The sequence below is a fragment of the Nycticebus coucang genome, chromosome X (genome assembly GCF_027406575.1).
Source record: "Nycticebus coucang isolate mNycCou1 chromosome X, mNycCou1.pri, whole genome shotgun sequence".
NCBI classification, from domain to species: Eukaryota; Metazoa; Chordata; class Mammalia; order Primates; family Lorisidae; genus Nycticebus; species Nycticebus coucang.
This window is the reverse complement of record NC_069804.1, coordinates 57,720,754-57,735,158: the sequence shown is the minus strand read 5'-3', so window position 1 is coordinate 57,735,158 and position 14,405 is coordinate 57,720,754. Positions and strand designations below refer to the sequence as shown.

Sequence of the window (14,405 nt, the reverse complement as noted above, 5' to 3'; positions counted from 1 at the left end):
GGACTGATACACAGGGGTGGGGTTGAAGCTGTTAACACAGCACAGCAGCACACCTCACAAATTTATGTTTGAGAGATTAAATGAAAAGAATAAGATCACTCAAAAATTTTGATGCTTGGTTTTCACAATGTTTCTATATAATTTTCTGAATTATAACAAAATATACTGCTTTAAAAATGCACATTCTTTAGTTCTCTCTTACACTTTTTTTGCGTCTTTCAAAACTGAGCATCAGGTCTTGTGAACATAAATAATATTATGTTGTACATACATTTTAATTGCACATTTTAGAAATGAAGAAAACTTATTGTATTTCAGTAACTCGTAATGTATTTATAAATGAAAAGCTTTCTATCAAAATACACTTTTTACTGGGAAAAATAAATAAATCAGACAAATGGATCTACACAAAATAAACATTAACTTTGGTAGATTTCAGTGTAGGACAGTCCATAACAAGCATATTTGCCCTTATTCCCCCAGAGCTGCTCAACTTCCGAGTTAAGAATTTTTAAAATATTTTAAACTGATATTTTATTATGTTGAATGTTTCTCATTCCACACCATCTTCAGCCAAGCTCTGAGCACTTACAATTCTCTGACTAATTGTCAGGGGCTTAGTCAGAAGCATCTGGAACACTGGTGGTGGAAGAGTTTGCTGCAATACCTGCAGTAACTGCTGTGGCTGTCCATACACAGCAGTTGCATTTGTAAGATGGTCCACACCCTTCTCATATTCACCTTGAGCTAGTAGCTTTTCACCAAGCTGTATTTCTTCAAGGAAGAATTTCTGAACAGCTTCAACATCTTTAAGGTCAGGTAACTTGGAAAGTCCAGCTCTCTCCTTGGCAAGCTTCTGTTTCTTTCTTCGTTCTTGAAGCCTGTTGTTGAAGTTGGGGTCACTCTGTCCCTTGCGGTGGAAGTAAATGCAGTACCCAATGAAAAGGGCCCCACATACCTGGGCGGCGATGGCGCTGTTCTGGCCCACCATCTTCTTCTCTCTTTCTCTCTAGAACAGAGGGTAGACGGCAGCGGGGACCGCGAAGGAGCGGTTGGCCACGAACCCTCAGAGCGGACGGCGCAGCTCAGCCCCCAACACCCGCCAGCCTGGGACTCCCACTTTAGAGTATTATTCAAGTCCGGTAATGTAATACCTCCAGATTTGTTCTTTTTATTTAGTTCTGCTTTGCTATTTAGGCTATTTTGGTTCCATGTAAAGTCTAGGTCTGTATAAAATGACACTGGTATTTTTTTTTTTTTTTTTGAGACAGAGTATCATTCTTTTGCCCTAGGTAGAGTGCCCCGGCATCATAGTTCATAGTGACTTCAAACTCTTCGACTCAAGCCATCCTCTTGCCTCGGGTGTGGGGAGTAGCTGGGACTACAAGGCTAGTTTTTCTATTTTTAGTAGAGACAGGGTCTCGCTCTTGCTCAGGCTGGTCTCCAGCTCCTGAGCTCAAGCAATCCACCTGCCTTGGCCTCCAAGAGTGTTAGGATTAGAGGCGTGATCTACCATTCCTGGCCAACATTGGTATTTTGATGGGAATTGTGTTGCATCTATATATAGCTTTGGGCAACATGAACATGCTAGTAATGTTGATTCCTTCAATCCATGAGCATGGGATCATAGTCTATTTGTGTCATTACTGAGTTATTTCATCAGTGTTTTGTAGTTCTCCTTGTAGAGAGCTTTCGTCTCTATAGGTATTTTATTTTCTTTGAAGCTATTGTAAATGGTGTTTGAGTTCTTGATTTGACCATTATTATTATATAAAAATGCTACTTATTTTCATACATTAATTTTTTAATCTGAGACTTTACTGAATTTATCAATTCTAGGATTTGTTTTAGAGAGGTCCTTAGGGTTTTCTAGATATAATATCATATCATCTGCAAAAAAGATAGTTTGACCTCTTTTTCCCTGATTTGAATGCCCTTATTTTTTTTCCTCTTACCTGATTGCTCTACCTAGGACTTCTGGTAGTATGTTAATAGAGGTGATGACAATGAGCCTACTTACATTGTTCCAGTTACTAAGGGAAATACTTTCAACTTTTCCCTATTTGGTATAATTTTGGCTGTTGGTTTCCCATATTTGGATTTTATTATTTGGATGTGTATTTCTTCTATCTTTAGTTTGTCAAGGATTTTATCATAAAGGGGTGGTGGATTTTATCAAGTGCTCTTTCTGCATCTATTGCAGTGATCACATGGGTTTTGTTCTTAATTATTTTTATATAATGAATTACATTTATTGATTTGTGTTTATTGAACTATACTTGCATCTATGGAATGAATCTCCCTTGATCATTGTGTGCTGTTGAACTAGTTTGGTCATATTTTTTGAGAATTAATCACTCTATATTTATGAGAAAAATTGGTCTGTAATTTTGTTTGTTTTTATCATTTCCTGGCTTTGGTACTAGAGTGATACTTGCTTCATAAAATGAATTAGGTAGGATTCCCTCCTTCTTAATGTTATGAAACAGTTTCAGTAGGAGACGTGTCAGTTCTTAGTAGGTCTGGTAGAATTTCTCTGTGAATCCATCTAGTCCTGGGCTTTTAGCTTTTATCCTTTTCTTTTATCCTTTTCCCTCCCTCCCTCCCTCCCTCCCTCCCTTCCTTCCTCCCTCCCTCCCTCTCTCTCTCTCTTTCTTTCTTTCTTTTCTCTCTCTCTCTCTCTCTCTCACCTTTCCTTCCTTCCTTCTTCCTTCCTTTCTTTCTTTTTTCAGACAGAGCCTTACTTTGTCACCCTGGGTAGAGTGCCATGTATCATATTTCACAGCAACCTCAAACTCTTGGGCTCAAAAGATCCTCTTGCTTCAGTCTCCAGAGTAGCTGACACTAGAGGTGCCTGCCACAATGCCCAGCTAGTTTTTCTATTTTTAGTAGAGACAGAATATCAGTCTTGGTCAGGCTGTTTTTGAACTGGGCTCAGGTGATCCATCCACCTTGGCCTTCCAGAGTGCTAGGATTATAGGTGTGAGCCACTGTGCCCTGCTTCCTGGGATTTTTCTTATTGAGAGGTTTCTTTTTATCACTATTTTAATCTCATTACTTATTGTTGGGCTGTTCTGGATTTCTATTTCTTCCTATTTCAGGACTGGAAGGGCTCAGCACCCATGGCACAGTAGTTACGGCGCTAGCCACATACACCAAAGTTGGTGGGTTTGAACCCAGCCTGGGCCAGCTGAAACAATGACAACTGCAACAAAAAGTAGCTGGGCACTGTGGCATGTTCCTGTAGTCCCAGCTACTTGGGAAGCTGAGGCAAGAGAATTGCTTAAGCCCAAGAGTTTGAGGTTGCTGTGAACTGTGATGCCACGACACTCCACCGAGGGTGACATAGTGAGACTCTGTCAAAAAAAAAAAAAAAAAAAGACTGGAAGGTTGTGCACGTCCAAAAATTTACCCATTTTGTCCAGTTTTTCTACTTTGTGTACTTACGGGTTTTCAGAGTTGTCTTGAATTATATTTTGTATTACTGGGGTATCAACTGTAAAGTTTCCTTTTTATTTCTAATTGAGTTTATTTGGATCCTTTGTGTTATATTTATGGTTAATCTAACTAGTGATCTTTCAATTTTGTTTATCTTTTCAAGGAACCAACATTTTGTTTTACTGTACCTTTGTAATGATTTCTTGTTTTTTACTTCATTTAGTTTTCATTTAGTTCTGCTCTGATATTAGTGATTTCTCTTCTTCTGTTAGCTTTGGATTTGGTTCGTGTTTATTTTAAAGTTCCTTGAGTTTAATGATGATACGATATTGTACTTAGAAAGTTCCAAGAACTCAACCGTGAGACTCCTGGAAGTGACCAAATAGTTACTGCAATGTTTTTGGCATATAATGCCAGTGTTCACAAATCAGTAGCCCTTATATATGCCAATAACAGATAAGCTGAGAATTTAATCAGAGATACAGTACTCTTCATAATAGCCCCAAGGAAAATGAAATCCAAACTATATTGGAATATATTTAACAAAGTGTGTGAATGGTCTCTATAGAAAGAATTGTGAAACACTGAGAAAAGAAATTACAGAGGATGTTAACAGAGGAAATAATATATCATGCACATGGCTTGGAAGAATTGGCATTTTTAAAACATTTATACTACTCAAAGTGATCTATAGATTCGATGCCATCCTCATTAAAATACCAATATCATACTCTGTAGATCTTGACAAAAATAGCTCTATGTTTCAAAAGGAATCATTAAAAAATCCCAAATATCCAGTTATATTTTATGAAGTAAGAACAAATTTGGAGGCACCATGTTACCAGACTTCAGGCTACAAGTACCACAGGTTTATAGTGACCAAAACAGCACAGTATTGGCATACAAATGGAAACATAGACCTATGGAACAGAACAGAGAATCTAGAGATTAAGCCAGCCTCATATTACCATCTGATCTTTGACAAAGCAAACAAAAGCATACACTAGGGAAAAGAATCTCTTTTAAATAAATGGTGCTGGGAGAACTGTCTGGCCCCATGTAAAAGACTGGAACAGGATTCACATCTTTCACCACTCACAAAAATCAACTAATGATGGATAAAAGATTAAAACCTGAGGCACGAAACTATAAAAATTTCAGAGGAAAATGTGGTAAAAATTCTTAATGATATCAGCCTAGGGAAAGAATTTATGAAGAAGATCTCAATGGCAATTGCAACAACAACAACAAAAATAAATAAATGGGACTTGGTTAAGTTAAAAACATTTCTGCACAGCTAAGGACATAATCAAGAAAAGAGAGAAGCTACAGAATGAGAGAAGATATTTTCATGCTACACACGTGCAAAAGGGCTAATAACCAGAATCTACAAAAACAAAACTCAAGTAAATCAACAAGAAAAGATCAAATAACCCCATCCAAAAATGGGCAAGAGACCTGAACAAAACTTTTTGCACGAGGATAGACTAATTACCAACCAAACACATTTTAAAAATGTTCATTGTCCCTAATCATCAGAGAAATGAGAATCAAACCACTTTTACATATCTCTGAATTCCAATGAGAATTGGCCCCAAGCAACAGATGCTGGCATGGGTGCAGAGAGAAAAGAACACTTATGCACTTTTGGTGGGACTGCAAACTAGTACAGCCTCTATGGAAAGAAGTGTGAACGTTTCTCAAGGAATTGTAAGTAAATCTACTATTTGATCCTGCAATCCCACTACTAAGTATTTACCCAAAAGAAAAAAACAAAGATATTTTATTATAAACCCGTTTCAACTGAATGTATATAGAAGCATAATTCACAATCACAGATGTCTAAACAACCCAAGCGCCCTTCAACACATGAATGGATTAATAAACTGTGCCATATGTATAACATAGAGCACTATTCAGCTATAAAAGAGGGAAATTTTGTATCTTTTGTGACTACATGCATCAAATTGGAGACCATTCACCTAAGCAAAGTAGCACAGGAATGGAAAAACAAGGGTAATATGTGCTCAATATTAGATTGGAACTAGTAAATTACTACCTACATGCTCACATGAGAGAAAAACTCAACAAAATTTGAGTAGGTGGGTGTGAAGGAGGGGTTTAGGTAAATTGCCACCCAATGGGTACATTGCATGGGTATATTGCATACTTTCTAGGAGAAAGACATACCTAACACTTGAACTTTAACCTTAAAAAAGTAAACTATATAACCAAATCATATGCATACCCTTATTAATCTGAAATTAAAAAAGAAAACTTTTCAAAGTATAAAACCCAATGCAAAATTGAGTACATAGACAAACTCATAATATTGTATTACTATATTTGTGTTTTTTTATTTACTCATAACTCTGGTATGAATTCCAGAAGACAAATATACCAAAAAATAATAGCTACAGAAATTTGTTAAGAGATAGGTCATACAAAAATACATAAATTGATACAACTATACATCAAAATACTGTAGGGGGATGAAGTTAAAAGATAGAATTTATTTTGTTTTCCTTTAGCTTTCTTTATTTCTATTCTTTAATAGGAATAACATAAGTGATCTAAGGTAAGTTACTATTTCTTTAATATAATTTTTTATATCTATAATATGTTTTTGCAAGCCACCTGGTAACCACAGTACAACATCTTATAATGGATTCAATAAAAATAAAAATTAATAAATAAAAACATGTTACCAAATGAAGATAGGAAGAAGCAAAGAGGAAAAGTCTCAAAACAATCATAAATCAAGCAATGAAATGACTGTAGTAAGTTCTTACTTATTAAAAATAATACTGAATGTAAATGGTCTTGATTCTCTAATTAAAAGGCAGCGAATGGCTAAATGGATAAGGGAAAAAAATAACCAGCTATATACTTCCTTCATAAAACCCACATAATCTATAGACACATACAGACTGAAAGTGAAGGGTTGGAAAAATATATCCTATGCAATTGGGAACCAAAAATAGAGCAGGAGTAGCTATATGAGGGATACTACAAAAATTTTTAGATACACAAAAATTAAGAAGCATGAAATAATTTTGATTATAATATTTCTCAAAATAATCACAACATTCTATGCACTTTTGCATTCTTGTAAACTTTTGAAATTCAAATTTTTGAAAACACCGTTTCCACTCATTTTCTTCAAGTACTGTAAGCTTACTTTCAGAGGCTTGAATTGTTTCTTCAAGGGCTGAAGAAATTTCTTCCATACATGTGATTTTTTACTGTAGGAAATAGGAAATAATCATATGGGACCATGTCAGGACTGTAGAGTGGATGAGTCATAATTTATCTTCTTTGGACCCCAAGAACTATATCGTGATGTTGTCTGTGTGGGCAGATGCATTGTCATGGTGCAGGATGGCTCCCCTCAGTCCTAGTGGATTTTCATCAGGAAAAATCCACACTGTTGACTGATGCTTATTCTCTAAAACAAACTGTTAAATCCAGGTTTCTTCATCAGTAATGATGTCATAATTGCATCTTGACTTGCCTCAGTCAAATCTTACCAGCATTCTTCACACCATTCAACACAGATGTGCTTTTGCTCTTCTGTCAAAATGGAAGGCAACCATCAGAATGAAACTTTCCTGACTCAAAGATGATTATGCAGGATTTGGACTCCTCTGACAATCCAGTCTGTAGTGCTTCTTCAAAGTCCTTTGTAGCAGCCCATATAGCCTATGGCTAGAAGAAGTGAGAGTTATAAGAAATACCTGTATAGATCAATAATGGAACACCTTGGTGGAAAAGGCACGGAGAGGGATTTAGCTCTCCTAACAAGCATGAGAGCTTGCAAGATGAGAACAGTGGTGAATTGGCAGTCTCTACACATGTGGTGCTGAGAGGCATGAGATCAGCCTTATATTAGACTGGAGGAGAAGGCAGTCAGGAGCATGTGCATTCTATCATGAATTTGCTTACTCTGACTCTGTATCCTCTTCTGCCTGCAAGAACGCCAGCACCGTGTCTCTCTGCTGAAGATCACCAAGCTCTGCTAAAGACTAAGATCTATCTTTCTAAGACACACTCTCTCTCTTTCCAGCTAAAGTAGATAGCCCTCAGGCACCTAAGAGACCTGAGCAAGGTAACTTAGCGGTCCATGTCCGGAACCTAGTTAAGCCAGGCCCAAGACCTGGCCAGTCCTGGGCCCTAACGGTCCTTAAATGTCACTTGAATGTTTTTGTAAACCATTTTTTTCCACAGCAGAAATGTTTTCTTCAGTCACTGAAGTTGCCACTTCTCTCTTTGTCTTTCAGTGAAGTTTGCCCTCTTCTAAATTCTTTAAACCATAGAATAATTGTCACATGGGAAAGAGTAAGGTCTGCCAAAGTCCCTTGCAAACATACAAGTCTTTGAGAACTGTTTAATCCACTTTTAAAGTCATAGAACATCATTGTTCAAAAGCTCTCTCTCCCTAGCTCCATACCTGATGACAACTGAGTACAGCACAAACAGAAACAAATGAAGCCCTCTCAGGAATACCAATACGTTGGTCAAGTTGAAACTTGCTTGGGTGAATCAGAAAGGATGCCACTGTTAACTATATTTCTTGGAAGTGAAATAATGGACCATAACACATTCTGTCTCAAAATTTACATAGCGACCTGAAGTATCTGACCATGGTATCAGATAAAATAGAGTACAAATCACAGATGGCAAAAAAAAAAAAAAAAATGACAAAGGTGGTTACTATATAATGATACAGGTGTCAATTCCACAAGAATAAAAAAGAGGAATTATTTGTTCACCCAGCACTGGCACTCCTAAGTATATAAATCAAACATTAATAGATCTAAACAGAGAGATTGCAACATGGCAGACTAGCAACAGCTTCTTTGCAGTCTTGTGTGGTGGAATTAGGAAGAGAAGACTCCAGCACCTCTGGCTTGTGGACTCTTCCAGGCAACATCTCTTCAGGAGCAGAGGGAGACAACAAGAGACTTCAGTACCCCATGAGGAGGACAAAAGCAGTGAACAAGTAGCACAAAGGCAAGTAATTGCGTGCTGGCAGAGGCTAGCCAGTGGCAAAAGTTTACAGACAGTGAAGGCCTGCCCTACAGGTTTTTTTTTTTTTCTGGGGGGGGGACCTGGTCACTTGGTTGAGTTACCTTGGGAGAGCTTGGGCAAGTGAGTGGGTAATTTTGACCGGTGCCTAGGGTCCAGGACAGAGCCACTGGGCAGAGTGGAGCTTTCATTGTTCAGCTGCAGGGCAGGTGCAGCCATTGTGGAAAAGCTGCTTTGCAGCCTCGGCCCTCAGGATCCTAGTGTAAAGCCAGTTCTGATGCACTTGATAAGTGGGAAAGTGATTCATAGGGAGTTTTAAGCAACACACACTTCACTAGGAAAGCCACTGCATGGCCAAAGGATACCATTGGAAAGGTTGAGGCATGTCTGTTAAGCATGCTAAAGAGAGTTTCAGGATCCCAAACTTGTGGAGACTGAGGGCAAAGAAGTCAGGAAGATGGGACCAGGTCTCATCAGCAAAACAGAGGCTTCCATTATCCTTTTTTTTTTTTTTTTTGGAACAGAGTCTCACTTTATCAGTCTTGGTAGAGTGTCGTGTCATCACAACTCACAGCAACCTTCAACTCCTGGGCTAAGGCGATTCTCTTGCCTCAGTCCCCAAAGAAGCTGGGACTACAGGCACCTGCCACAATGCCCAGCTACCAGTATCCATCTTATACAGATGTATCAGCACTGTGATTAGCATCTCAAATCCCAGAAGATCAGCTGTTGCCCAGGCAATATACATCAAGATAGATATGTGTGTGTTTCTTTTAAAAGCTTTTTTCAGGATGGAGGCAAGATGGCCGACTAAAGCCAGCTTTCTGCAGAGGCTCCCATCCAGAGGGAGAAATAATGGCCAGAAATAACCCAATAAAGCAGAAGATCGGGAGCTGAGCTGAGAGAAAGGATGGATAGGTTAGCAACACCCCTGCTGCAACAAGCTGGGACTCCAAGAAAACAAATTTCAAGTACAAAACCCATACCAAAGAGGATGGAAATCCTTCCCCTCCCCATCCAGAGGAGTGGTTTGAGGCAAGTAGTGAACAGAGGACCTTTTGTTTCACCAAAGGGGAGACAATGACTGAAGGCCAGGACCCCTCCACAGAGAGATAGCGTTACAAGCCCAGGTAGTCTCTTAAAAGTTGATCTAATATTCTCCCTACCTTCCTGAACTCTCAATCCACCCCTCCCCCCTCTCCTGGCAGTCTGGAAGACTACACCCTACAAAATCCAGAGCATTTGGCAGATTTCTGCTAAGGTGGGGCACTTCATGAGCTGCGGGACAGTTGAATTGAAACTATAACTTTAATAGAGGTGGGAAGTCAAAAGGGGAGAGAGACTTGGCCCATGTTGGAAAGAGCATAGCTCCGGTCCCACGCTACCAACCACCAGGGACTCTGGCCCACCAACTCCCGGGCTCAGCAGCCCACAGTGGGTGGCTCAGCTTCCCACCAAGCTGCTGTGACTGGTGGCTGCAGCGGCAACTCACGACCCATGTAGCCCACGGCTGGTGACTGCACCTTCCAGCTCCTGTGATCCCTGAAACCCCAAGACCAGCAACTCCACTCTGTGGCTTCCATCTGGCTCCTGCAGCTCAAGGCTGGGGGTCAGTGGCTCCACCCTCTGGTTCCCTGCCTGGCTCCTGTGACCCTTGTGGCCGGTGGCAACACCCTCCAGCTTCACACTGGCTTCTGTGATCTGCACAGCAGTACCCGAGATGAGCGGCACCAGCCCTGACAGTGGCAGTGCCACCCCTGACAGTGGTGGCAGTTCCATGGTCCTTCCCACTGGGGTCAAATTGAGCTGCCAGTGGACCTCTGCTGCCTAAATGCTGAAGACCTTCTGAACACTCCCACCTGATTGGTATTTGTGTCAACTTGGACAATTGGTTTTGAACTCTTGACCTGGGCAGATCACCCCAGGACCCACCAAGGTTGTACCACGGCTGTGTTGCTGTGGGAGTGTGGGATTCTACCCTTTCAGCTGTCACCTGTGGGGGGCTGGGGTATCTTAGAAGCTTATATATCTCCACAGCTGAGATTTAAGCCCCAAATTTCAGCCCACTGATTCACTAGGATTGGACAGAGACTTGTTGACTACCAGTCAGTGAAATCTAACCCCAACACACCAAGCAGGTCCCCAGAGTTTCAGACAGTAATACTGAATGGGACCTTTGTAAAGCTCTAAGGGAAAAGTCGTAAGTCCCAGTTCCTTGGTAAAGGGCTGGTTAATTACAACTCCAGGAGCCCTCAATTCAATTTCACCTTGCCAGCTTCTCTAGCCAAACAGTGAAAAATAATCATGGGGCAGAATCAGCAGAAAAACTCTGGCAACATGAACAATCAGAGAGATCAACTCCCCCAAAGAATGACAAAGGAAACACAACAGAAGATCCCATTCATAAACAAATGGCTGAGATGTCAGAAATCAAATTCAGAATTTAGATTGTAAATAAGATTAACAGAATGGAGGTAAATATGGAATTAGAAATTCACGGGTCAATTCAAAAGTTGTCTCAAGAATTCAATGAATTCAAAGACAAAATTACCAAAGATTTTGACACATTGAGGCAAGAACTTGCAGCCCTCAAAGATCTGCGAAATACAGTAGAATCCGTCAGTAACAGAATAGAGCAGGCAGAAGAAAGGATCTCTGACATAGAAGACAAAGCTTTTGAATGCGTACAAACACTCAAAGAGGAAAAGAAGTAGAGAGCAAAAATGGATCATTACCTGAGAATTGTGGGACCACTCCAAAAGAGCAAACATTCACTACATAGGAATTCCTGAAGGAGAAGAGGATGGTTAAAAGACACAGATACTCTACTCCAAGAGATAATTGAAGAGAATTTCCCAAGCATGGCAAGAGATAATGAAATTCAGATAGCAGTTTCAGAACCCCAGCACAACTCAAGCAAAATAAAGCATGTTCTAGACACATTGAAATAAACTTCACCAAAGTTAATATGAAGGAGAAAATCATGCAAGCAGCCAGACGTAAGAAAATCATAAACTACAAGGGGAAGAATGTTGTAATGACTGCAGATCTTTCTGCTGAAATTTTCAAGCCAGAAGAGGATGGTCATCGACCTTCAATCTCCTAAAACAAAACAACTTTCAGCCCAGGATCCTGTATCCAGCTAAATTGAGCTTCATTTATGATGGAGAAGTTAAACACTTCAATGACATACACACATGGAAGAAATTTGCCATAACCAAACCAGCTCTTCAGGATATCCTTAGACCCATCCTCCATAATAACCAACACAATGCTCTACCACCATAGTAAACTCACTCTGAAATTCTTCACCAAAACCCAATTTCCACAGTGGTGAAAAGATTTAAAATGTTCACTAGACTTTTGAAAAACGTGACATACAAAATACTACCAGGCCTATCAATACTCTCAATTAATGTGAATGGCTTAAACTGTCCTCTTAAAAGGCACAGGTTGGCCAACTGGATACAAAAATTCAGGCCAGATATCTGCTGAATACAAGAATCTCATCTTACCTTAAAAGATAAATGTAGACTCAGGGTGAAGGGATGGGCATCTGTAATCCAGCCAAACAGAAATCAGAAAAAAGCAAGGCTGGCAACTTTATTTGCACATACACTAGGCTTTAAACCAACAAAAGTAAGGAAAGACAAAGATGGTCACTTCATATTTTTTAAGGGAAACACGCAACATGATGAGATGTCAATTATTAACATTTATGCACCCAACCAGAATGCTCCTCAATTTATAAGGGAGACCCTAAAAGACATGAGCAATTTAATATCTTCCAGCACATAATAGTTGGAGATTTTAACACCCCTTTGGAAGTGTTGGATAGATCCTCCAATAAGAAACTAAGTAAATTTTAGACTTCAAATTAACCACTCAACAATTGGATTAAACAGACTTCTACAGAACATTTCATCCTAACAAAACTGAATACACATTCTTCTCATCAGCCCATGGAACATCCTCCAAAACTGATCACATCTTAGGTAACAAGTCTAACCTCAGAAAATTTAAAAAATAGAAATTATTCCTTGTATTTTCTCAGATCATCATGCATAAAAGTTCAACTCACCAATAACAGGTATCTGCATACTCATACAAAGACATGGAAACTGCTCTCAGGCAACATGGCGGGCATGGAGGAGGCAGTGGCCTCCGGGAGCCACCTGAATGGTGACTTGGATCCAGACGACAGGGAGGAGGAAGCTGCCTCTACCGCCGAAGAAGCAGCCAAGAAAAAAAGACAGAAGAAGAAGAAGAGTAAAGGGGCTGCTGCAGTAGGGCAACAAGAACCTGATAAAGAATCAGGAGCCTCAGTGGATGAGGTAGCAAGACAATTGGAAAAACAAGCATTGGAAGAAAAAGAAAGAGATGATGATGATGATGATGATGATGATGATGATGATGGAGATGGTGATGGGGATGGAGCAACTGGAAAGAAGAAGAAAAAGAAGAAGAAGAAGAGAGGATCAAAAGTTCAAACAGATCCTCCCTCAGTTCTAATATGTGACCTGTATCCTAATGGTGTATTTCCCAAAGGACAAGAGTGCGAATACCCACCCACACAAGAAGGGTGAACAGCTGCTTGGAGAACTACAAGTGAAGAAAAGAAAGCTTTAGATCAAGCCAGTGAAGCGATTTGGAATGATTTTCGAGAAGCTGCAGAAGCACGTCGACAAGTTAGAAAATATGTTATGAGCTGGATCAAGCCTGGGATGACAATGATAGAAATCTGTGAAAAGTTAGAAGACTGTTCACACAAATTGATAAAAGAGAATGGATTAAATGCAGGCCTGGCATTTCCTACTGGGTGTTCTCTCAATAACTGTGCTGCCCTTTATACTCCCAATGCTGGTGACACAACAGTATTACAGTATGATGACATCTGTAAGATAGATTTTGGAACACACATAAATGGTAGGATTATTGACTGTGCTTTTACTGTCACTTTTAATTCCAAATATGATACGTTATTAAAAGCTGTAAAGGATGCTACCAATACTGGAATAAAGTATGCTGGAATTGATGTTTGTCTATGTGATGTTGGGGAGGCCATCCAAGAAGTTATGGAATCCTATGAAGTTGAAATAGATGGGAAGACATATCAAGTGAAACCAATCCGTAATCTGAATGGACATTCAATTGGGCAATATAGAATACATGCTGGGAAAACAGTGCCCATTGTGAAAGGAGGAGAGGCAACAATAATGGAGGAAGGAGAAGTGTATGCAATTGAAACCTTTGGTAGTACAGGAAAAGGTGTTGTTCATGATGACATGGAATGTTCACATTACATGAAAAATTTTGATGTTGGCCATGTGCCGGTAAGGCTTCCAAGAACAAAACACTTGTTAAATGTCATCAATGAAAACTTTGGCACACTTGCCTTCTGCCGCAGATGGCTTGATCGCTTGGGAGAAAGTAAATATTTGATGGCTCTGAAGAATCTGTGTGACTTGGGCATTGTAGATCCATATCCACCATTATGTGACATTAAAGGATCATATACAGCGCAGTTTGAACATACCATGCTGTTGCGTCCAACATGCAAAGAAGTTCTCAGCAGAGGAGATGACTATTAAACTTAGTCCAAAGCCACCTCAACATCTTTCTTTTCTTTTCTTTTTAATTAAATCATCTTTATTTTCTAAGCTTTGTTGGAATACATTATACCAGAATTAATTTGCAACATGTTGTCTGTTTTAACCATGGACCTATATAATACTTTTTATTCATGTTAAAAAAGAAGGAATTTGATCAAAGGCAAACGGTCTAATTAACCAAGGAAAAAGCTTTCAGGATTTTTCAAATGTTAACTGTTTTACCTTCTCCTGTCTAGGAAATGCTATAAAGCTCAAATTAGTTAGGAATGACTTAAACATTTTGTTTTGAACACCTAAGGGATGCTTTTTGGATATTTATATTGCCAT

General features: G+C 39.5%; 2 protein-coding genes across 2 annotated transcripts; one reads left to right on the top strand and one right to left on the bottom strand.

The window, feature by feature from the left end:
• Positions 1-524: 524 nt before the first annotated feature.
• Positions 525-1,111, bottom strand: LOC128577427 (mitochondrial import receptor subunit TOM20 homolog). Its single transcript, XM_053579660.1, has one exon. It carries the CDS (start codon positions 989-991, stop codon positions 554-556), a length of 438 nt encoding a protein of 145 aa, XP_053435635.1. The 5' UTR covers positions 992-1,111; the 3' UTR covers positions 525-553.
• Positions 1,112-12,602: 11,491 nt separating this feature from the next.
• Positions 12,603-14,075, top strand: LOC128577426 (methionine aminopeptidase 2-like). Its single transcript, XM_053579659.1, is given in 1 exon segment — positions 12,603-14,075. A coding segment is annotated over 1 exon segment (1,455 nt). The 3' UTR covers positions 14,058-14,075.
• The last annotated feature ends 330 nt before the right edge of the window (positions 14,076-14,405 follow it).

What these genes read in the sequence shown, in the direction of transcription:
- LOC128577427 (XM_053579660.1), bottom strand. Translation starts at nt 991, where the DNA reads ATGGTGGGCCAGAACAGCGCCATCGCCGCCCAGGTATGTGGGGCCCTT.